Below are 22,985 nucleotides of genomic sequence, written 5' to 3' on the forward strand. Positions count from 1 at the left end.
AGAAGGAAGATATAAAGTTGCTGCAGGCTCTTTTAGCGGCAAGTAAGAAATCAATCACTAGAAAGTGGCTAAATCCAATACCACCTACATTAGAAGATTGGCACGAAACTATCTTGCAAATACTTAAAATGGAAAAGTTGACTTACTCCCTGAGAATTCAAAAAGAAAAATTTTATCAAATCTGGAATAAATGGATTGAATATATAACCCCAATGCGAGCAGACTTTAGATGACTCCCCTAATGATTTACACTGCTCTTCACATCAACACAGTAATATTGCTAACGTAAGCACCCCTAGTCCAAATGTTTACGGTTTTTGTTTTTTTTTTGGAAAATAGAGAATTAATACAAGTAAAGGAAAAGATTTGGGTAAGGGGTAAAAAATGATAAAATTAAGTAAATAAGTACATAGGGATTGGATAATTATGTCTGGGGGCAGGAGCAAGCATGAACAAGTTAGGATATAAACACCTACAATGGTTGTTACATAGGCTTACATACAACATTTTGGACCAGAAGAAATGGTCCAGAAGAGATATATGGAAACTATTACTAATCCACTATTATTACTATTTCTCTTAACAATTAATGCCATTACTTAGCCTAATAGATTAAAATTTGCACTGTACATAATTATCTATTTAAGTGTCTAATTTCTTTTTATATCATCTCAATGTGTACTTAAGAGTGTATAAGTACTTATAGTTTTATACATATAAAAAAATGGAAAAGGTTATACATGTGAAACAAGTACATGATACTTGTGAATTCCTTATCCAAATAAAAATAAAATTTAAAAAAAAAGAATTTCCAAGTGAATGATTTACCCACCTCGTATTCCTGCTAAGGATCACTTCAACCATTTGGATTAATTTCATAAAGAAATTGATGAGAAAGCTGGTTACAGCCAAGGAACAACTAAGATTGCTTAATGAGCTTAGTCAATTGGTCGAATGCCTTTCTGTACTGTAAAGAAATGGTTAAATAGGGTATGAGATCTGAGCTTGAATTTGAATTGAATTGAATTCATTTCTTACATCCTTCACATCATGGTGGAAGGAGATGTCCCAGAGCCTGTTGGTCCTGGCTTTTATGCTCTGGTACCGTTTCCCAGATGGTAGCAGCTAAATCAGTTTGTGGTTGGGGTGACTCGGGTCTCTAATGATCCTTCGGGCCCTTTTTACACATCTGTCTTTGTACATGTTCTGAATAGTGGGAAATTCACATCTACAGATGCGCTGGGCTATCCACACCATTCTCTGCAGAGTCTTGCTATTGAGGGAAGTGCAGTTCCAGGCAGTGATGCAGCCAGTCAGGATGCTCTCAATTGTGCCCCTGTAGAAAGTCCTTAGGATTTGGAACTCATACAAAACTTCTTCAACCGTCTAGTTCTTTTTTCACCCACACAGCCGGTAGGTACAGACAACATGAGGTCCTCGGTGATGTATATGCTGAGGAACTTAAAGCTGTTCATTCTCTCAACCCCAGATCCACAGATGTCAATAGGGCTTAGCCTGTCTCCATTCCTTTTGTAGTCCACAACCAGCTCCTTTGTTTTTATGACCCAGTACAGAAGATTTTAAGCCATGTCTCTTATCAAAATATTCCAGGTCAGCGAAAATTTGTCCAAGTGTGGCCTGGCAACAAAAAAGCAAGAGAATTAATTACTGCCCTTTCCCTCTTCTTTTCCTCAGTCTGGCCTCTTACCTCTTCTCACCTGCCTCTTGAGGCCCATCCTCCTTCCCTTTCTCCTATGGTCCACTCTCTTCTCCTATCAGATTCCTTCCTCTCCAGCCTTTTACCTTTCACACCGACTTGGCTTCACCTATCACCTTCTAGCCATCCTCCTTCCCCTCCCCCTCCCCCTCCCCTTTTATATTTTGGTGTGTTTCCGCTTCCTTTCCAGCCCTAAAAAAGGGGTCTCGGCCTGAAACGTAGACTTTTTGTTCATTTCCATGGATGCTGGCCAACCTGTTGAGTTCCTTCAGTGTTCTGTGTAATTACCAAGTAGTTTACTCAATATCAGACAAGCAATAGAAGATATCATTAACAGCGCAACACACATAAATCAAATGCATTTATACTGTCAGGTATTTTGCATGTAATTTTAGAGAAAGCTAGAGGTTTAGCATGAAATGCTGTTGCAGGAAGGTAGTGTCCATCATCAGGGAACCCCACCACCCAGGACATGCTCTCTTCTCACTGCTGCCATCAGGACGAAGGTACAAGAGCCTTAGGACTCTCACAAGATTCTGGGGCAGTCACTGTCCCTCAACCATCAGGCTCCTGAACCAAAGGAGATAATTTCACTTGCTCCACCATTGAAATGTTCCTACAGCCAATGGACTCCCTTTCAAGGACTCTTCATCTCACGTTCTCAATATTTATTGCTTATTTATTATTATTATTATTATTATGATTCTTCTTTTTGCATTTACACAGTTTGTTGTCTTCTGCACTCTGGCTGAATGCCCTAGTTTGGTGGTCTTTCATTGATTCTGTTATAGTTATTATTCTATAGATTTGTCGAGTATATACTAAAGAAAATGAATCTTTGGGTTCTTTATGGTGACATGTATGTACTTTGATAATAACATTTACTTTGAAGTTGTTGGCAGAGGCAAATCCATGAGGGACATTAAAGAGACTCCTAGCTCAGCATGTGTATGAAAGAAAACGGAGGGCTCTGTGTGCGGGAAGGGTCAGACTGATGCATGAGTAGTTTAAAGTGTTGGCACAACATCGTGGGCCAAAGGGCCTGCCCTTTGCAGTACTCTTCTTTGTAAGTCATGGTCTGATGGGAGTGGGGAGAGTTAACGTCTGGATTTTACTAACATTTATAGTGTTGATGTTCTTTTATAGATACTCAAGCAGTGTTGAGACAAAGGGTCCATCTTGTGGAGAATATTCAGTTAACGGTGAAGAGTTTTCATCCGAAAAGGAATAATACTTCTTCACAATCCTCAGCTGTCCTGCTATATGACCTTCCAAAAGATGTTACGTGTGAACTTTTATCTCTGTTTGTTGAAAAATTGACTAACTTGGAAGAAGCACGTGGTGAATTCAGTTTGGAAATAATAACCGATATGGATGCAGCTGTCATCACCTTCAAAACTGACATTGGTAAGGGTGAAAACTCATCAATTTGTAGCTTAATGTGTTAAGGTATCTTTGTTCATCCACTAAAATACAGCAAATAAATTATTATTTTAGACACAAATAATGACAGAAGTAATAAGAGATGGAAATGTGTAACAGGTGTCAGCACATTGATCATTCAGATATACAGTAGATCCTGCATGGTAGTTGTTTCTAGGGACCATAATGCCTTTTATCTTGCTCAGTCTTTTAGTTTTGTCGTAGGAAACTTCAGTTCCTCTTTTATCTGAGGCCCATGTTGGTCAGGGTCGAGCATGGATGTTGTATCCCAGCTGTTTACATGATACACAAGCTAGAGCAGTACGATATGGCGAGTTTAGCCACAAGGCTGTGGAGGTTTGAGATCAGAGATCTCCTTCTCCAAGATGAGCTGCCAACCACAGCTGACAAGCCTCATCTACCTGAAGCAGCTGGTCTTAAGGTGCCAGTAACATGCCTTTCTACATTCTATCAGTAGAAACAATTCCACCAGGCTTATTAGCTAAGCCACACATGAAAGCCAGGAGCTGGACGTGGTTGTCAGAGGCTGTCTGAGACATTGCCATTGGGAGTATTTAGTAGGTAGTGAGAGCTTTCCCCATTAACTCCTCTGGCTGTGACAACCTTATGGAACCAATATAAGAGTTTTTAACCTAAATGCCAAATAATGTCCTAGATATTCTTTGCATAACATTATCATTTACTGAATTGCTCAAGGAGGATTGTGCACTTCTATTAGCTATTATGCAGATAACATGCTTTATAAGTTTAAGGAGAACGTGAGGGGAGCTTCTTCTCTCGGAGGGTCGTGAGAATGTGGAAAGAGCTGCCAGCACAAGTGGTGGATGCAAACTCGATTTCAATGTTTTAAGCAAAGTTTGGATAAGTACATGGATACTAGAGAAATGGAGGGCTGTGGACCCAGTGCAGGTCAATGAGAGTAGGCAGCTTAAATGGTTTGGCTCAGACTAGATGGGCTGAAAGGATTGTTTCTGCTATGTGCTTTTCTGTAACTCTATGGATATCAATGGAAATGAGAAGTGATAATCAATCTACATGTAACACATCACTTATGTGACTCCTGCACTTTTCTAATGAGGTTTGCAAACTGTATAGACCACAACTACAGAAGCAGGCTCCATCTGAGTAGTGACTGTGTGCTCCTTCTTTATCGCAAAGAATAGTTACTTACCCAACCTGTTGGAGAGCCAGCAGCGAGAGCTTGTACTGTTTTTTTTTCTGGATACTCCAGAGGTTGTATGAACTTTGAAGGAAGAATATTTCATTTCTGTAGAAGGCTTCAACCACATTCATCAGAGATTCATGGTAAACAGAGATTGGGATTGAGAGGAAAATTGGATCAGCCATGATGAAATGGCAAAGCAGACTCAACAGTGTGATGGTGTTAGAGATGCTGCTCCTGATCCGGACTGACTGAGGTCTCCCCGTCAGGAAGTCTAGGATCCAGTTGCAGAGGGAGGTGTTCAGGCCCAGTAGGCTCAGCTTTCCTATCAGTTTCTGAGGAATGATTGTGTTGAGTGCTGAACTGAAATCTATGAACAGCATTTGAATATATGTGTCTTTTTTGTCCAGGTGGGTGAGGGCCAGGTGAAGGGTGGTGGCGAAGACATCGTCTGTTGAATGGTTGGGACAGTACACGAACTGCAGGGGGTCCAGTGAGGGGTGCAGCAGGGTCTTGATGTGCCTCATGACGAGCCTCTCGAAACACTTCATGATGATAGATGTGAGTGCAACGGGATGGTAGTCGTTGAGGCAGGACACTGAAGACTTCTTCTGCACGGGGACAATGATGGCGGCCTTGAAGTACGTTGGAACGACAGCACTGCTCAGGGAGATGTTGAAGATGACAGTGAGAACATCTGCCAGCTGGTCTGCACATCCTCTGAGCACTCTGCCAGGAATATTCTCCGGTCCAGCAGCCTTCCATGGGTTGACCCTGTGTAGAGTTTTCCTCATATTGGCCAAGGTAAGAACCACCTGGTCATTGGGAGGACGAGTGGCCTTCCTCACTGCTGCGTCAGTTTGCGCCTCGAAACGAACGTTGAAGTTGTTCAGCGCATCTGGGAGGGAGGCATCACCAGCCCAGGCAGTTGATGCCCTGCAGTTGATGTTTTCAGTGCCCTTCCATATGCACCGCGTGTCGCTACAGTCCTGAAAATGGCTTTATAACCTGGTCCGGAGAAATGTTTCATTTGATGGTATAGAGGTATATAGTTACTTGATTTGACTTGCTGCCTTAAAAGCAGCAGTGATATTACTGACCTGCAAACAAGCATCATTTATCACCTATGTATCTTCATTGTGTTTTCATTAACACACTTACAGCCAGATTGGAGACGAGGAAGTTATTTTGCTCTCGGTGTTGTCACTGGAATGATCTGAAACGGAGGTACCATTTCTAAAGTGGCCTATCACTAGGCTCCAGGGTAGTCTTCTGCCTCATACACCAGTGAGTTAGTGACGTGCCTATCCCAGCATGCAAAGTCAGCTCTGGCGACTGGACGAATGAGATCTATAGTGAGATCCTATGGCCAGGAAGGCTGTACTGTAACGCTCCGTGGAAAGCAAAGGGCATGACAAGGCACAGAAGACGTCATGAACATCCTCTGCAACCAAGGAGGACCCCGGTTTGTGATCCTTGTTTGTACCACTGGACCTGGACTTGCGAGGTTGAAAGAGTGGAACTGCCCAGTGCAACGGTTTTCCACTTTAAAAACTCTCCTACACAAGGTCCTGTCATTGTCAGACATGATGGACAGCCACAATACTGCACTCAAACCATTTATCTGTTTCATGCAGTATGATCTGGGTCCCTATTTACCACTGCAAATGGTTGGCATTTTAAACAATTTCATGGGAATCAGAGAGTTCTGAATTATTTTTGCAAATGTGCTTCCCACTAAGAATCCCCATCCCTTTGTTCTTTCTCAATGGCTCCTCTCACAAGCAATATTAGAAGCTTTAATCTAATATATTGTAAATAGGCTGATTTAGATGATTTTTATTTCTGTTTTTAACAAGTAGGTGAATTGTATCATTCTGCGGAGGCTCTAATCAAGGAATCAAATGTGAAATATCAAGTTTTCTCTTGTTGAAAATTTCTTCTCTTTTCAAATCTTTTTATTGGTATATTATACAAAAGAAGTAACAGGAGTACGTTAAGTAACAACAGTTACAATGTCTCACAAAAGACATTATCTTAAAGATAGAAAAAAATTTGGGATAACAAAAAAAAACGTACTAAGCAGAAAAAGTGGGCAAAAAACCCATTAGGTGTACAACCCCGGAGCCATGGGTCATACAAAAAGCTTCTAAAAATAAACATCAAACCGCCAGCAAGAAAAGAAAAGATACCAAAAAATTTACAACTAGATCGTGGAAAAAAATCTGTCAATTGGCTCGAATGATAATAATGAGCAAATGAGCCCCATCTTTTCTCAAAATCAAATACAGGTTCAAAGGTTTGACTTCTAATTTTCTCCAAACTAAGACATAGCATCACTTGAGAGAACCATTGTGACAAAGTGGGAGCTGATGTATCCTTCCACTTCAACAAAATGGCCCTCCTCGCTATCAATGTAACAAATGCAATAACATGATGGTCAGACACAGAAATAACATGAATATTTTGAGGAATTATTCCAAAAAGGCACAGTTAATTTACTAGGTTGTAGATTAATTTTAAGTGCTTTAGAAATTGTTGAAAAAACTGACTTCCAAAACTGTTCCAATATAGTGTAGCTATCTCAGTTTTACATCTATCAGAATAACTATCAACATTAGAAAATATTTTAGGAAGTCTGTCCTTTGTCAAATGATAATGATGTACAATTTTAAATTCAATCAGTGAATGGCTTGCACAAATTGAAGAAGAGTTAACCAACTTCAAAATCCGCATCCAATCCTCATAAAATTCAAATTGAGTTCCTTTTCCCAATCCTGTTTAATCTTAGATAAAGGACGCTTATCCCATTGTAATAATAAATTATAAATTCTTCCAATAGAACCCTAGATCGAAGGGTTCATACTCATAATAGTATCTAACAGGTCAGCCTCCAATATGTAAGGAAAATTACTTAAATATTTTTGTAAAAAATGTCTAACTTGAAAGTATTGCAGAAAATGTGAGTAAGAAAGAGAATATTTATCAATTAATTGTTCCAAAGACATCGATTTATCTTTTTTAAATAAATCCAAAAATGAATTAATAACTTTACTCTTCCAAAGTAAAAAAATTGGATCACTCAAAGAAAGCTTAAAAAAGTAATTTCGATAAATTAAACTACAAAGTTTAAATTTTTTAAAATTAAAAAAAATTGCGGAACTGGAGCCAAATCTGTAAAGAATACTTAATCACAGGATATAGGTTTAAATTAGCAACTTTAGCTAATTGTATAGGTAAAGCAACTCCCAATAACGAGGTTAAATAAAACTGCTTAACAACTTGCAGTTCCAGGTCTACCCAAATTGGCCGATTACTCTTATCAACCCAATATAACCAAAAGGACATGTATCGCACATTAACGGCCTAATAATACCTTCTTAGATTGGGCAAAGCAAGACCTCCATCCTTTTTCAATCTTTGTAAGTGACATTTACTAGTTTTTGGTCTTTTATTATTCCAAATAAAAGATAAAATAATACAATCAATTCGATCAAAAAACTTCCTAGTCAAAAAAAAGGGATTTTCTGAAATAAATATAAAAATTTCGGTAGAATCATCATTTTAACTATATGAATACGATCAACAAGTGAAAATGTAAGTGGACTCCATCTACTAAATAAATACTTCATAGAGTCTACTAAAGGAATAAAGTTGGCTTTAGAAAGATCCTTATATTTTTTAGTAATTATGATACCTGAATATCTAAAAGAATCCATGACTTTAAAAGGAGTATTGTCATATATAGAGGCAGAGTCATTTGAAGGAAACAATTCACTTTTACTGAAATTTATTTTATATCCTGAAAAATCTCCAAGTTCATTGAATAATTTTAGCAAGGCAGGAATAGATTAGTCAGGATTAGATATATGAACCAATAAGTCGTCAGCGTAAAGAGAGATCTTATGCATGGTCTCAGTCACAAAAATCCCAAGGATATTTTGAGCCCTTATGAGGTTATTCTGCAACACCTTTGCTTTGAGCTCTGAATTCACTTAAACGGGGACGTGTATGTACATATTCTATCAATATTCTGGTTCTGTCATTAATGCTGCCTTCTTAATATGTAGATGTATTACATAGGTTATTGCTTCCCATTTATTTAAAATTATGCATAGAAAAGTAGAGGAAGATGGAATTAAAATTACATTTTATTCCTCTATTTTTGCAGTCTGTCTTCTTTATATCAAGGATAGTTTATTCCTGCTGCTCCTTGCCTGCCAAAGAAACCTAAAGCTGGGTCAGTGCACAAAAAAAGCACCAGAATTAAATCCTGAGGATTTATAGAAATAATCCTTGAATGGAATTCTATTTTTGTTCATTAGTTTTAAGCAAGTCCATTGCTCTACATTTCTGCTGTACTACAGTTGTGTGCAGTGTTTCAGGTCAGTAACTTTCCGTTAGAGCTGTGAAGTGATTGAAGGTTAGCAAAGAAATAAGTGTGAAATATCCAGGTATTAAAGGTTTATCTTCAAAATATATCCTGTATTGCAGTATCATTGGAGTGCCACGGTAGCTCAGTGGTAGCACGACACAGGAATGTTGTATGGAGAATGTTTCCGTTTCGAAGGAAGAATAAAGTAAAGCCATTGTAATAGAGAGTCAGCAAGAAATCCAGAAAGGAAATGTAAAGAAACAGTTTTACCAAAAGACTGGGGAGAATGAGGAACTTTCTACAACAGAGAGAGATTGAAAATAGTACCGGTACATTCAAAACAATTCTATTGGGAAGAAAGGAATATCCTTAGATTTACGTGAGCTTAAACATCATATACTGGTCAAGTTGAATGAGTTGTTTCTGTGTTGGACGTGCTTTGTAATTGAAATCTTTAATTACTAAATTATAAATTTTTCAATAAAATTGGAATTCCTTTAACAGGTTTATTTTTCCCCCAACTTTATTTTTAGATCTCTCTGAATTTATTCAAAAATGTTCTAACAAGTTTCTGAAGCAGCAAAAAATTGGAGCGAAGATGCTGGAAAAAACTAGGAGTTTAAGAGTGGAGAACCTGCCTTCCAGCATCAGTGAAGATCTTCTAAAACTATACTTTGAAAGTGCTAAAAATGGAAATGGAATTGTAAGCTCTTTAGAAATGACACTGGAGCATACTGCAGCTGTGATCTCTTTTGAAGATTCTGAAGGTAATATGTACTTTGGAAAATAATGATGAATTAGAAATTTATGGACATTTAAACCTATTGTTCTCTAACATTTTTTTGGTTTTGCTTGCAGTTCTGGATGTCATTCTGTCTAAAGAACACAAGATTTCTAAAACCCCAATTTATGTCTATCCTTATTATGAATCAATTGGATCAGCTTTATATGGGAACAAAAGACCAGTGGTGAAAATGCTTGATCCCTTTCTGTTTGAAATTGATTCCTACATTCTACGGTTTCTTAAACAAGATGAAAAGCGAATTGCAGAAATCATGGACAGAATGTCCTCGTGCCACTGTAATATTGCATTCCCAGAATCAGGCCAATCGAACTTGGTCAATATTTCCCCAGCACTTTCCAAGCATATGAGTTCATTTGAGAATCTTGCAAAGAACTGGAAAAAGGAGGCTTCAGATAATTTAGTTTCTATTCTGTCAAAGTACAAGACTAATATAAACGACACAAATAAATCAGTTTGGGAAATAATTCAGAATGATTTGCGTCAATATTTGAACCAAAATGTTGTTGTTATTCCAGACACTTCAAAGGGAAAAGTAATCATCACTGGCGTGGCTGAGAGTGTGGACATTCTGCAACAAACATTCAAATCAATTGTGAATGATGCCATTAAAAAATTAGAAAGGGAAAAACAAAGTATATCTGAGGTAGTGCCAATTCCTCCAGCTAAATATGATTTATTATTAAACAATGGTCTTGAAAGCAGTTTTACCAAACAATTTCCAAATCTTAACATGAAGTACAGCCCAAATGCATGCCATTTAATATTATATGGTTTATCTTTGGATGTTTATTGTGCTAAAAGCAAGTTATTAGAAGAACTCTTTGAGATGAAGGAGAAACAGGTTAATCTGGACCCTTGTCTTGTTGAGTTTCTACGAAAAGTACACTGTCAAGAAGTTTCCTCCCACCTTTTTACATCAAATGGAATCAGTGCTGCATTTGACATTCAGGGCAACTCTGTTGTGTTGACTGGCAGTGAAGACACTTTGTGTGAAGCAGAAAAGCAAATCAAAAGACATCTCACTTTCAAATGTATTGAGATACAAGACATAAGTGTCATAAGAAAGAATGAATGGACAGATATAAAGGGAAAATTAGATAAATCATTGAATTCCCAAAGTAAACGGGTTGATATTGAAGAGAAAACCCTGGACAGGCATGCGCAGATTATTATCTCTGGCTACTCGGATGCTGTCTGCAAAGCTTTTGAAAAGCTCAGTGAATTTGTCAAAAAGAACACAATCATTCAAAGAAGCTTTCTGGATGAAAAGAGAACAATTAGTGGAATATTGTCCAGTGACAACGTAAGCGATAACAGTCTCCGAAAGTACTTTGAAAATTTCATTACCAGTGGTGGGTCCCTCACATTCTTTAGCCGAGAGGGCAGAAATATAACAGTGTCCTTTGAAAGTGTTGAAGGCAAGTAGAGTTACAAATATTTTGAAATATAAAATGGAGAAGTATGATATATAACCAATGTTGTGCTTTCTTAGTTTTTATTTCATTTCATTGTCTCTGTTTAGAATTAATCCGATTTTAATGATTAATATTTATAAACCTATATATAAAAGTAAAATTTAGAAATAAAGGTGTGGAGTATTTTGTAAATGGGTAGAAGATTGAAAGATCAGAGATGCAGAGAACTTGGGAGTCCACATGCAGGATTCCCTAAACGTTAACTTCCAGGTTGAGGCGGTGGTGAGGAAAGCAAGTGCAATATTAGCATTCATTTCAAGAGGACTAGAATATAAAAGCAGGGATGTAATGCTCAAACACGAGGAAATCTTCAGATGCTGGAATTTCAAGCAACAGACATAATAAAAGTTGCTGGTGAATGCAGCAGGCCAGGCAGCATCTCTAGGAAGAGGTACAGTCGAGGTTTCAGGCCGAGACCCTTCGTCAGGACTAACTGAAGGAAGAGCTAGTAAGAGATTTGAAAGTGGGAGGGGGAGGGCGAGATCTGAAATGATAGGAGAAGACAGGAGGGGGAGGGATGGAGCCAAGAGCTGGACAGGTGATTGGCAAAAGGGATATGAGAGGATCATGGGAGTGGAGGCCCAGGGAGAAAGAAAAGGGGGAGGGGGGAAAAACCGGAGGATGGGCAAGGGGTATAGTGAGGGGGACAGAGGGAGAAAAAGGAGAGAGAGAAAAAGAATGTGTGTATATAAATAAATAAAGGATGGGGTACGAGGGGGAGGTGGGACATCAGTGGAAGTTTGAGAAGTCAGTGTTCATGCTATCAGGTTGGAGGCTACCCAGACGGAATATAAGGTGTTGTTCCTCTAACCTGAGACTTTTCGATGATTTTAAGTTACTTGGCCCCCACTGCTTTATGTTCACCATGGATGTCCAGTCCCTGTATACTTCCACCCCCCATCAGGAAGGTCTCAAAGCTCTCCGCTTCTTTTTGGATTCCAGACCTAATCAGTTCTCCTCTACCACCACTCTGCTCCATCTCGCGGAATTAGTCCTTACTCTCAATAATTTCTCCTTTGGCTCCTCCCACTTCCTCCAAACTAAGGGTGTAGCTATGGGCACCCGCATGGGTCCTAGCTATACCTGCCTTTTTGTTCGCTTTGCGGAACAATCTATGTTCCAAATCTATTCTGGTATCTGTCCCAACTTTTCCTTTGCTACATCGATGACTGCATTGGCGCTGCTTCCTGCACGCATGCTGAGCTCGTTGACTTCATTAACTTTGCCTCCAACTTTCACCCTGCCCTCAAGTTTACCTGGTCCATTTCCGACACCTCCCTCCTCTTTCTTGATCTTTCTGTCTCTGTCTCTGGAGAGAGCTTATCTACTGATGTCTACTGTAAGCCTACTGACTCTCACAGCTACCTGAACTATTCCTCTACTCACCCTGTCTCTTGCAAAAATACCATCCCTTTCTCGCAATTCCTCCGTCTCCGCCGCATCTGCTCTCAGGATGAGGCTTTTCATTCCAGGACGAAGGAGATATCCTCCTTTTTTAAAGAAAGAGGCTTCCCTTCCTCCACCATCAACTCTGCTCTCAAACGCATCTCCCCCATTTCACGCACATCTGCTCTCACTCCATCCTCCCGCTACCCCCTAGGAATAGGGTTCCCCTGGTCCTCACCTACCACCCCACCAGCCTCCAGGTCCAACATATAATTTTCCGCAACTTCTGCCACCTCCAACGGGATCCCACCACTAAGCACATCTTTCCCTCCCCCCCCCCGCTTTCCGCGGGGATCGCTCCCTACGCGACTCCCTTGTCTATTCGTCCCCCCCATCCCTCCCCACTGATCTCCCTCCTGGCACTTATCCTTGTAAGCAGAACAAGTGCTACACATGCCCTTACACTTCCTCCCTTACTACCATTCAGGGCCCCAAACAGTCCTTCCAGGTGAGGCGACACTTCACCTGTGAGTCGGCTGGGGTGATATATTGCGTCCGGTGCTTCCGATGTGGCCTTCTGTATATTGGCAAGACCCAACGCAGACTGGGAGATCATTTTGCTGAACGCCTATGCTCTGTCCGCCAGAGAAAGCAGGATCTCCCAGTGACCACACATTTTAATTCCACGTCCCATTCCCATTCTGATATGTCTATCCATGGCCTCCTCTACTTTAAAGATGAAGCCACACTCAGGTTGGAGGAACAACATCTTATATTCCATCTGGGTAGCCTCCAACCTGACGGCATGAACATTGACTTCTCAAACTTGCGCTAATGCCCCACCTCCCCCTCGTAGCCCATCCGTTATTTATTTATATACACACACATTCTTTTTCTCTCTCTCCTTTTTCTCCCTCTGTCCCTCTCACTATACCCGTTGCCCATCCTCTGGTTCCCCCCCATTTTCTTTCTACTTAGGCCTCCTGTCCCGTGATCCTGTCATATCCCTTTTGCCAATCACCTGTCCAGCTCTTGGCTCCATCCCTCCCCCTCCTGTCTTCTCCTATCATTTTGGATCTCCCCCCCCCCTCCCACTTTCAAATCTCTTACTAGCTCTTATTTCAGTTAGTCCTGACGAAGGGTCTCAGCCCGAAACGTTGACTGTACCTCTTCCTAGAGATGCTGCCTGGCCTGCTGCGTTCACCAGCAACTTCTAAGGATGTAATGCTGTGGCTTTATAAGGCAGTGCTTGGACTGTACTTAGAGAACTGTGAGCAGCCCTGGGCCCCTTAACTAAGAAAAGTTGTGCTGGCGTTGGAGAGGGTCCAAAGGATATTCACGAGGATGACCCCAGGAATGAAAGTGTTAACCTATGAGGAGCGTTTGATGACTTTGGGGCTTTACTTGATGGAGTTTAGAAGAATGAGAGGGAATCTCATTGAGACCTGTTGAACATTGAAAGTCTGAATAGAGTGGATGTGGAGAGAATTTTTTTATAGTGGGGAGTCTTGGACCAGAGGACATAACCTCAGAATTGAGGGAAGTTCGTCCCGGACAGAGAGAAGGAAAATTTTCTTTAAACATGACAGTAAATCTGGAATTCTTTGTCAGAGATGGTTGTGCAGGCCAAGTCAGTGGAAATATTTAAGGCAGAGGTTGGTAAGTTATTGATTAATCAAGATGTTGGAGGTTATGGGGAAAAGGCAGAAGAACGGAGATGAGAAGGACAATAAAAAAACCATGGTGGGAGGCAGAGCAGACTTGAGCTGAATGGCCTGATTCTGCTCCTAGGAATTACGGTCGTCTTGTCTAAAAGGCTTTACCCAGATATTTTGGACAAAAGAAAAAATAATTCAGTCTGCCTGATACTGTATATTTGAACATACAGTTTGAAAAGTAGCAGGCATGTGGTTTCTCACAAAGGAAATTGCTGATCTTGCTTGCGTTTTAAAGAAAGCTTTAAACACATTGCCATCCTTGGTGTTGGTGTAATCCAGTTTGTGACCCCTTTTGGTCAAACCTGATGCAGCTCCAGCATATTCAGCATGAATTTCCAAGTGAATGATTCACCCACCTCGTATTCCTGCTAAGGATCACTTCAGTCAGTTTGGTTAATTTCATAAAGAAATTGATGAGAGAGCTGGTTACAGCCAAGGAACAACTAAGATTGCTTAATGAGTGAAGTCGATTGGTTGAGTGCCTTTCTGTACTGTAAAGAAATGATTTAAATAGAGTATGGGATCTGAGCTTGAATTTGAATTGAATTGACTTTGTTTCTTATGTCCTTCAAATACATGAGGGATAAAAAATCTTTACGTTACGTCTCCATCTAAATGTACAATGTGCAATTTATAGTAATAGATAATAAATATAATATAAAACAGGAAAGTCAATATAGCATAGAAATACAATTGTATCAGCGTGAATTAATCAGTCTGATGGCCTGGTGGAAGAAGATGTCCCAGAACACGTTGGTCCTGGCTTTTCTGCTGTGGTACCGTTTCCCAAATGGTAACAGCTGGAACAGTTTGTGGTTGGGGTGAGTCGGGTTTGCAATGATCTTTCGGGCCCTTTTTACACATCTGTCTTTGTAAATATTCTGAATAGTGGGAAATTCACATCTACAGATGCGCTGGGCTGTCCACACCACTCTCTGCAGGGTCTTGCTATTGAGTGAAGTACAGTTCCCATACTGGGCAGTGATGCAGCCAGTCAGGATGCTCTCAATTGTGCCCCTGTAGAAAGTCCTTAGGATTTGGGAACTCACACCAAACTTCTCCAACCGCCTGGTACTTTTTTCACCCACACAGCCGGTTTGTACAGACCATGTGAGATCCTCAGTGATGTGTATGCTGAGGAACTTAAAGCTGTCCATTCTCTCAACCCCAGATCCATAGATGTCAGTGGGGTTAGCCTGTCTCCTCCTGTAGTCCACAACCATTTCCTTTGTTTTTGCGACCCAGGACAGAAGATTTCAAGACATGCCTCTTATCAAAATCTTCCAGTTCAGTGATAATTTATCCAAGTGTGGCCTGGCAACAAAAAAGCAAGACAATTAATTACTCCCCCTTCCCTCTTCCTCAGTCTGGCCTCTTACCTCTTCTCACCTTCCTCTTGAGTCCCCTCCTCCTTCCCTTTCTCCTATGGTCCACTCTCTTCTCCCATCAGATTCCTTCCTCTCCAGCCTTTTACCTCTACCACTGACTTGGCTTCACCTATCACCTTCTAGCTATCCTCCTTCCCCACCCCCTCCCCTTTTATATTTTGGTGTGTTTCCCCTTCCTTTCCAGCCCTGAAAAAGGGGCCTCGGCCTGAAACGTAGACTCTGTTCATTTCCATGGATGCTGGTAGACCTGTTGAGTCCCTTCAGTGTTCTGTGTAAGTTACCAAGTAGTTTACTCAATATCGGAAAAGCAATAGAAGATATCATTAACAGCGCAACACACATAAATCAAATGCATTTATACTGTCAGGTATTTTGCATGTAATTTTAGAGAAAGCTAGAGGTTTAGCATGAAATGCTGTTGCAGGAAGGTAGTGTCCATCATCAGGGAACCCCACCACCCAGGACATGCTCTCTTCTCACTGCTGCCATCAGGACGAAGGTACAAGAGCCTCAGGACTCTCACCAGATTCTGGGGCAGTCACTGTCCCTCAACCATCAGGCTCCTGAACCAAAGGAGATAACTTCACTTGCTCCACCATTGAAATGTTCCTACAGCCAATGGACTCCCTTTCAAGGACTCTTCATCTCATGTTCTCAATATTTATTGCTTAATTATTTATTATTATTATTATGTTTCTTCTTTTTGCACTTACACAGTTTGTTGTCTTCTGCACTCTGGTTGAATGCCCTAGTTTGCTGGTCTTTCATTGATTTTGTTATCGTTATTATTCTATAGATTTGTCGAGTATGTACTTAAGAAAATGAATCTTTCGGTTGTTTATGGTGACATGTATGTACTTTGATAATAACATTTACTTTGAAGTTGTTGGCAGAGGCAAATCCATGAGGGACATTAAAGAGACTCCTAGCTCAGCATGTGTATGAAAGAAAACGGAGGGCTCTGTGTGCGGGAAGGGTCAGACTGATGCATGAGTAGTTTAAAGTGTTGGCACAACATCGTGGGCCAAAGGGCCTGCCCTTTGCAGTACTCTTCTTTGTTAGTCATGGTCTGATGGGAGTGGGGAGAGTTAACGTCTGGATTTTACTAACGTTTATAGTGTTGATGTTCTTTTATAGATACTCAAGCAGTGTTGAGACAAAGGGTCCATCTTGTGGAGAATATTCAGTTAACGGTGAAGAGTTTTCATCCGAAAAGGAGTAATACTATTTTACAATCCTCGGCTGTTCTGCTAAATGACCTTCCTAAAGACATTACGTGTGAACTTTTATCTCTGTTTGTTGAAAAATTGACTGATTTGGAAGAAGCACGTGGTGAATTCAGTTTGGAAATAATAACCGATATTGACGCAGCTGTCATCACCTTCAAAACTGACATTGGTAAGGGTTAAAAATCATCAATTTGTAGCTTAATGTGTTAAGGTATCATTGTTCATCCACTGAAATACAGCAAATAAATTATTATTTTAGACATAAATAATGACAGAAGTAATAAGAGATGGAAATGTGTAACAGGTGTCAGCACATTAATCATTCAGATATACAGTAGATCCTGCATGGTAGTTGTTTCTAGGGACCATAATGCCTTTTATCTTGCTCAGTCTTTTAGTTTTGTGGTAGGAAACTTCAGTTCCTCTTTAATCTGAGGCCCTATGTTGGTCAGGGTTGAGCATGGATGTTGTATCCCAGCTGTTTACATGATACACAAGCTAGAGCAGTACAATATGGCGAGCAAACTGTAGCCCTCTCCACACAGCTGATGAATCCAAAGGAACTGCAGAGACCAATACAGTTTGGGACCAGCGGCACTGTAGGAGTTGCCAGTCAGCGTTGAACTCAAAGTAAGACTATCCTGGAAACACCAAGTCCAGATTCTTCCTCGGTTTTCTCCCGAAGCCTTCCCCATGAGTGAGTTTAGCCGCAAGGCTGTTGAGGTTTGAGATCAGAGATCTCCTTCTCCAAGATGAGCTGCCAACCACAGCTGACAAGCCTCATCTACCTGAAGCAACTGGTTTTAGGGTGCCAGTAACATGCCTTTCTACCTTCTATCAGTAGAAACAATTCCACCAGGCTTATTAAGAAAGCCACACGTGAAAGCCAGGAGCTGGACGTGGTTGTCAGAGGCTGTCTGAGACGTTTCCATTGGGAGCATTTAATAGGTATTGGGAGCTTTCCCCATTAACTCCTCTGGCTGTGACAACCTTATGGAACCAATATAAGAGTTTTTAACCTAAATGCCAAATAATGTCCTAGATATTCTTTGCATAACATTATCATTTACTGAATTGCTCAAGGAGGATTGTGCACTTCTATAAGCTATTATGCAGATAACATGCTTTATAAGTTTAAGGAGAATGTGAGGGGAGCTCCTTCTCTCGGAGGGTCGTGAGAATGTGGAACGAGCTGCCAGCACAAGTGGTGGATGCAAACTCGATTTCAATGTTTTAAGCAAAGTTTGGATAAGTACATGGATACTAGAGAAATGGAGGGCTGTGGACCCAGTGCAGGTCAATGAGAGTAGGCAGCTTAAATGGTTTGGCTCAGACTAGATGGGCTGAAAGGATTGTTTCTGCTATGTGCTTTTCTGTAACTCTATGGATATCAATGGAAATGAGAAGTGATAATCAATCTACATGTAACACATCACTTATGTGACTCCTGCACTTTTCTAATGAGGTTTGCAAACTGTATAGACCACAACTACAGAAGCAGGCTCCATCTGAGTAGTGACTGTGTGCTCCTTCTTTATCGCAAAGAATAGTTACTTACCCAACCTGTTGGAGAGCCAGCAGCGAGAGCTTGTACTGTTTTTTTTTCTGGATACTCCAGAGGTTGTATGAACTTTGAAGGAAGAATATTTCATTTCTGTAGAAGGCTCCAACCACATTCATCAGAGATTCATGGTAAACAGAGATTGGGATTGAGAGGAAAATTGGATCAGCCATGATGAAATGGCAAAGCAGACTCAACAGGCCAAATGGCCTAATTCTGCTCCTATATTTTATGCAAGGGCAACATGTACATAGCAACTAATGGACTAATTCCAAGTATTCCTGTGATCCGCGCATTAAAAAAACAATAGAACAGTAAGAGGGAAAATAATTCTCTGACAAGTTGTATCGCCATTTGCTATGGGAGCAGCTGAGCAACGGGCCAGAAGTTGCTACTTCAGAGAGTGACTGAGAGGATCATGGAGTCTCCCCACCATCCATCGGGGACATTTATCCGGATCATTGCGTAAGGATCCCACCCATCCATCCAGCATTCTCGTTGACTTTTTTACCCTCAGGCGGGAGACTCCGATGCATTATAAACAAGAACGGTCAGGATGGGAAACAGTTTCTTCCCTCAGGCTGTTAGGCTTCTGAACTCGCTGCCAAATTGCATTCAAAGTGTCACTGGTAAATCTGTTCTGTACCTTACAATATTTAATTTATGCACTTTAGCTTGCTTATTTGTGTATAATCTATCTGTAGATTTCATCCTTGCTTTCATATGTCATTATGTGATTTATGTACTGCAGTGCTTTATCAAGTCAAGTTGCTTTTATTGTCATTTCAACCATAACTGCTGGTACAGAATACAGTAAAAATGAAACAACGATCCTCCAGGACCATGGTGCTACGTGAAACAACACAAAACTACACTAGACTTCAGGCCTACATGGGACTACATAAAGTGCACAAAGCTGTGCAAGACAGTACAATAATTAATAAACAAGACAACAGTCATAGTAAAGGACAAGTTACAACATAATAAATGATGTAAATGTAAACAATGTTTTAGCAGGTATTGTGAAAGAAATTAGCAAAATTTGCAAAGGGAGTGGAGTGGTGTTCAGTTGAGTGTGAGTGTGTGTGTGTAGTTTGGTGTCAGACTAGACTGTGGGTATTGAGTCTGATGGCTTGGGGGAAGAAACTGTTGCACAGTCTGGTCGTGAGAGCACGAACTCCTCGGTACCTTTTGCCAGATGGCAGGAGGGAGAAGAGTTTGTATGAGGGGTGCGTGGGGTCCTTCACAAGGCTGTTAGCTTTACGGATGCAGCGTGTGGTGTATTGGCGGGAAGAGAGAACCCGATGACCCCTTCAGCTGACCTCACTATCCGCTGCAGGGTCTTGCAATTCGAGACGGTACAATTTCCGAACCAGGCAGTAATGCAGCTGCTCAGGATACTCTGGATACATCCTCTGTAGAATGTGGTGAGGATGGGGTGGAGGGAGATGGACTTTTTTCAGCCTTCGCAGAAAGTAGAGACGTTGCTGGGCTTAGAAATTTGGTGCTCTTAACGATCTCTATGGAGGAGCCGCCGATGTTCAGCGGAGAGTGGTCGCTCCGTGTCCTCCTGAAGTCAACAACCATCTCTTTTGTTCACATTCAGAGACAGGTCGTTGGCTCTGCACCAGTCCGTTAGCCGCTGCACCTCCTCTCTGTATGCTGACTCATCCTACTTGCTGATGAGACCCCCCCCCAGTCGTGTCATCGGCGAACTTGATGATGTGGTTCGAGCTGTGTGTTGCAGCACAGTCGTGGGTCAGCAGAGTGAACAGCAGTGGACTGAGCACACAGCCCTGGGGGGCCCCCATGCTCAGTGTGATGGTGTTAGAGATGCTGCTCCTGATCCGGACTGACTGAGGTCTCCCAGTCAGGAAGTCTAGGATCCAGTTGCAGAGGGAGGTGTTCAGGCCCAGTAGGCTCAGCTTTCCTATCAGTTTCTGAGGAATGATTGTGTTGAGTGCTGAACTGAAATCTATGAACAGCATTTGAATATATGTGTCTTTTTTGTCCAGGTGGGTGAGGGCCAGGTGAAGGGTGGTGGCAAAGACATCGTCTGTTGAATGGTTGGGACAGTACACGAACTGCAGGGGGTCCAGTGAGGGGTGCAGCAGGGTCTTGATGTGCCTCATGACGAGCCTCTCGAAACACTTCATGATGATAGATGTGAGTGCAACGGGATAGTAGTCATTGAGGCAGGACACTGAAGACTTCTTCTGCACGGGGACAATGATGGCGGCCTTGAAGTACGTTGGAACGACGGCACTGCTCAGGGAGATGTTGAAGATGACAGTGAGAACATCTGCCAGCTGGTCTGCACATCCTCTGAGCACTCTGCCAGGAATATTGTCTGGCCCAGCAGCCTTCCGTGGGTTGATCCTGCATAGAGTTTTCCTCACATTGGCCAAGGTAAGAACCACCTGGTCATTGGGAGGACGAGTGGTCTTCCTCACTGCTGCGTGAGTTTGCGCCTCGAAACGAACGTTGAAGTTGTTCAGCGCATCTGGGAGGGAGGCATCACCAGCCCAGGCAGTTGATGTCCTGTAGTTGATGTTTTCAGTGCCCTTCCATATGCACCGCGTGTCGCTACTGTCCTGAAAATGGCTTTATACCCTGGTCCGGAGAAATGTTTCATTTGATGGTATAGAGGTATATAGTTACTTGATTTGACTTGCTGCCTTAAAAGCAGCAGTGATATTACTGACCTGCAAACAAGCATCATTTTCCACCTGTGTATCTTCATTGTGTTTTCATTAACACACCTACAGCCAGATTGGAGACGAGGAAGTTATTTTGCTCTCAGTGTTGTCACTGGAATGATCTGAAACGGAGGTACCATTTCTAAAGTGGCCTATCACTGGGCTCCAGGGTAGTCTTCTGCCTCATACACCAGTGAGTTAGTGACGTGCCTATCCCAGCATGCAAAGTCAGCTCTGGCGACTGGACGAATGAGATCTATAGTGAGATCCTATGGCCAGGAAGGCTGTACTGTAACGCTCCGTGGAAAGCAAAGGGCATGACAAGGCACAGAAGACGTCATGAACATCCTCTGCAACCAAGGAGGACCCCGGTTTGTGATGCTTGTTTGTACCACTGGACCTGGACTTGCGAGGTTGAAAGAGTGGAACTGCCCAGTGCAACGGTTTTCCACTTTAAAAACTCTTCTACACAAGGTCCTGTCATTGTCAGACATGATGGACAGCCACAATACTGCACTCAAACCATTTATCTGTTTCATGCAGTATGATCTGGGTCCCTATTTACCACTGCAAATGGTTGGCATTTTAAACAATTTCATGGGAATCAGAGAGTTCTGAATTATTTTTGCAAATGTGCTTCCCACTAAGAATCCCCATCCCTTTGTTCTTTCTCAGTGGCTCCTCTCACAAGCAATATTAGAAGCTTTAATCTAATATATTGTAAATAGGCTGATTTAGATGATTTTTATTTCTGTTTTTAACAAGTAGGTGAATTGTATCATTCTGCGGAGGCTCTAATCAAGGAATCAAATGTGAAATATCAAGTTTTCTCTTGTTGAAAATTTCTTCTCTTTTCAAATCTTTTTATCGGTATATTATACAAAAGAAGTAACAGGAGTACGTTAAGTAACAACAGTTACAATGTCTCACAAAAGACATTATCTTAAAGATAGAAAAAAATTTGGGATAACAAAAAAAAACATACTAAGCAGAAAAAGTGGGCAAAAAACCCATTAGGTGTACAACCCCGGAGCCATGGGTCATACAAAAAGCTTCTAAAAATAAACATCAAACCGCCAGCAAGAAAAGAAAAGATACCAAAAAATTTACAACTAGATCGTGGAAAAAAATCTGTCAATTGGCTCGAATGATAATAATGAGCAAATGAGCCCCATCTTTTCTCAAAATCAAATACAGGTTCAAAGGTTTGACTTCTAATTTTCTCCAAACTAAGACATAGCATCACTTGAGAGAACCATTGTGACAAAGTGGGAGCTGATGTATCCTTCCACTTCAACAAAATGGCCCTCCTCGCTATCAATGTAACAAATGCAATAACATGATGGTCAGACACAGAAATAACATGAATATTTTGAGGAATTATTCCAAAAAGGCACAGTTAATTTACTAGGTTGTAGATTAATTTTAAGTGCTTTAGAAATTGTTGAAAAAACTGACTTCCAAAACTGTTCCAATATAGTGTAGCTATCTCAGTTTTACATCTATCAGAATAACTATCAACATTAGAAAATATTTTAGGAAGTCTGTCCTTTGTCAAATGATAATGATGTACAATTTTAAATTCAATCAGTGAATGGCTTGCACAAATTGAAGAAGAGTTAACCAACTTCAAAATCCGCATCCAATCCTCATAAAATTCAAATTGAGTTCCTTTTCCCAATCCTGTTTAATCTTAGATAAAGGACGCTTATCCCATTGTAATAATAAATTATAAATTCTTCCAATAGAACCCTAGATCGAAGGGTTCATACTCATAATAGTATCTAACAGGTCAGCCTCCAATATGTAAGGAAAATTACTTAAATATTTTTGTAAAAAATGTCTAACTTGAAAGTATTGCAGAAAATGTGAGTAAGAAAGAGAATATTTATCAATTAATTGTTCCAAAGACATCGATTTATCTTTTTTAAATAAATCCAAAAATGAATTAATAACTTTACTCTTCCAAAGTAAAAAAATTGGATCACTCAAAGAAAGCTTAAAAAAGTAATTTCGATAAATTAAAC

The 22,985-nt window shown here is 40.8% G+C and overlaps 1 protein-coding gene across 2 annotated transcripts in view; it reads left to right on the forward strand.

Moving 5' to 3' along the window:
* LOC140199656 (protein mono-ADP-ribosyltransferase PARP14-like) overlaps nucleotides 1-22,985 on the forward strand; it is a 95,795-nt gene that overhangs the window by 21,169 nt on the left and 51,641 nt on the right. The window contains exons 4-7 of one of the 2 annotated variants that reach the window (XM_072262100.1): nucleotides 2,864-3,124; nucleotides 9,231-9,464; nucleotides 9,556-10,920; nucleotides 16,607-16,867. In XM_072262100.1, coding sequence (XP_072118201.1) covers nucleotides 2,864-3,124; nucleotides 9,231-9,464; nucleotides 9,556-10,920; nucleotides 16,607-16,867 — 2,121 coding nt within the window. Of the gene's footprint in view, nucleotides 1-2,863; nucleotides 3,125-4,737; nucleotides 5,127-9,230; nucleotides 9,465-9,555; nucleotides 10,921-16,606; nucleotides 16,868-22,985 lie in introns of those variants that run through there. The other variant, XM_072262101.1, reaches the window with a different exon arrangement.

The sequence above is a fragment of the Mobula birostris genome, chromosome 6 (assembly GCF_030028105.1).
Source record: "Mobula birostris isolate sMobBir1 chromosome 6, sMobBir1.hap1, whole genome shotgun sequence".
NCBI classification, from domain to species: Eukaryota; Metazoa; Chordata; class Chondrichthyes; order Myliobatiformes; family Myliobatidae; genus Mobula; species Mobula birostris.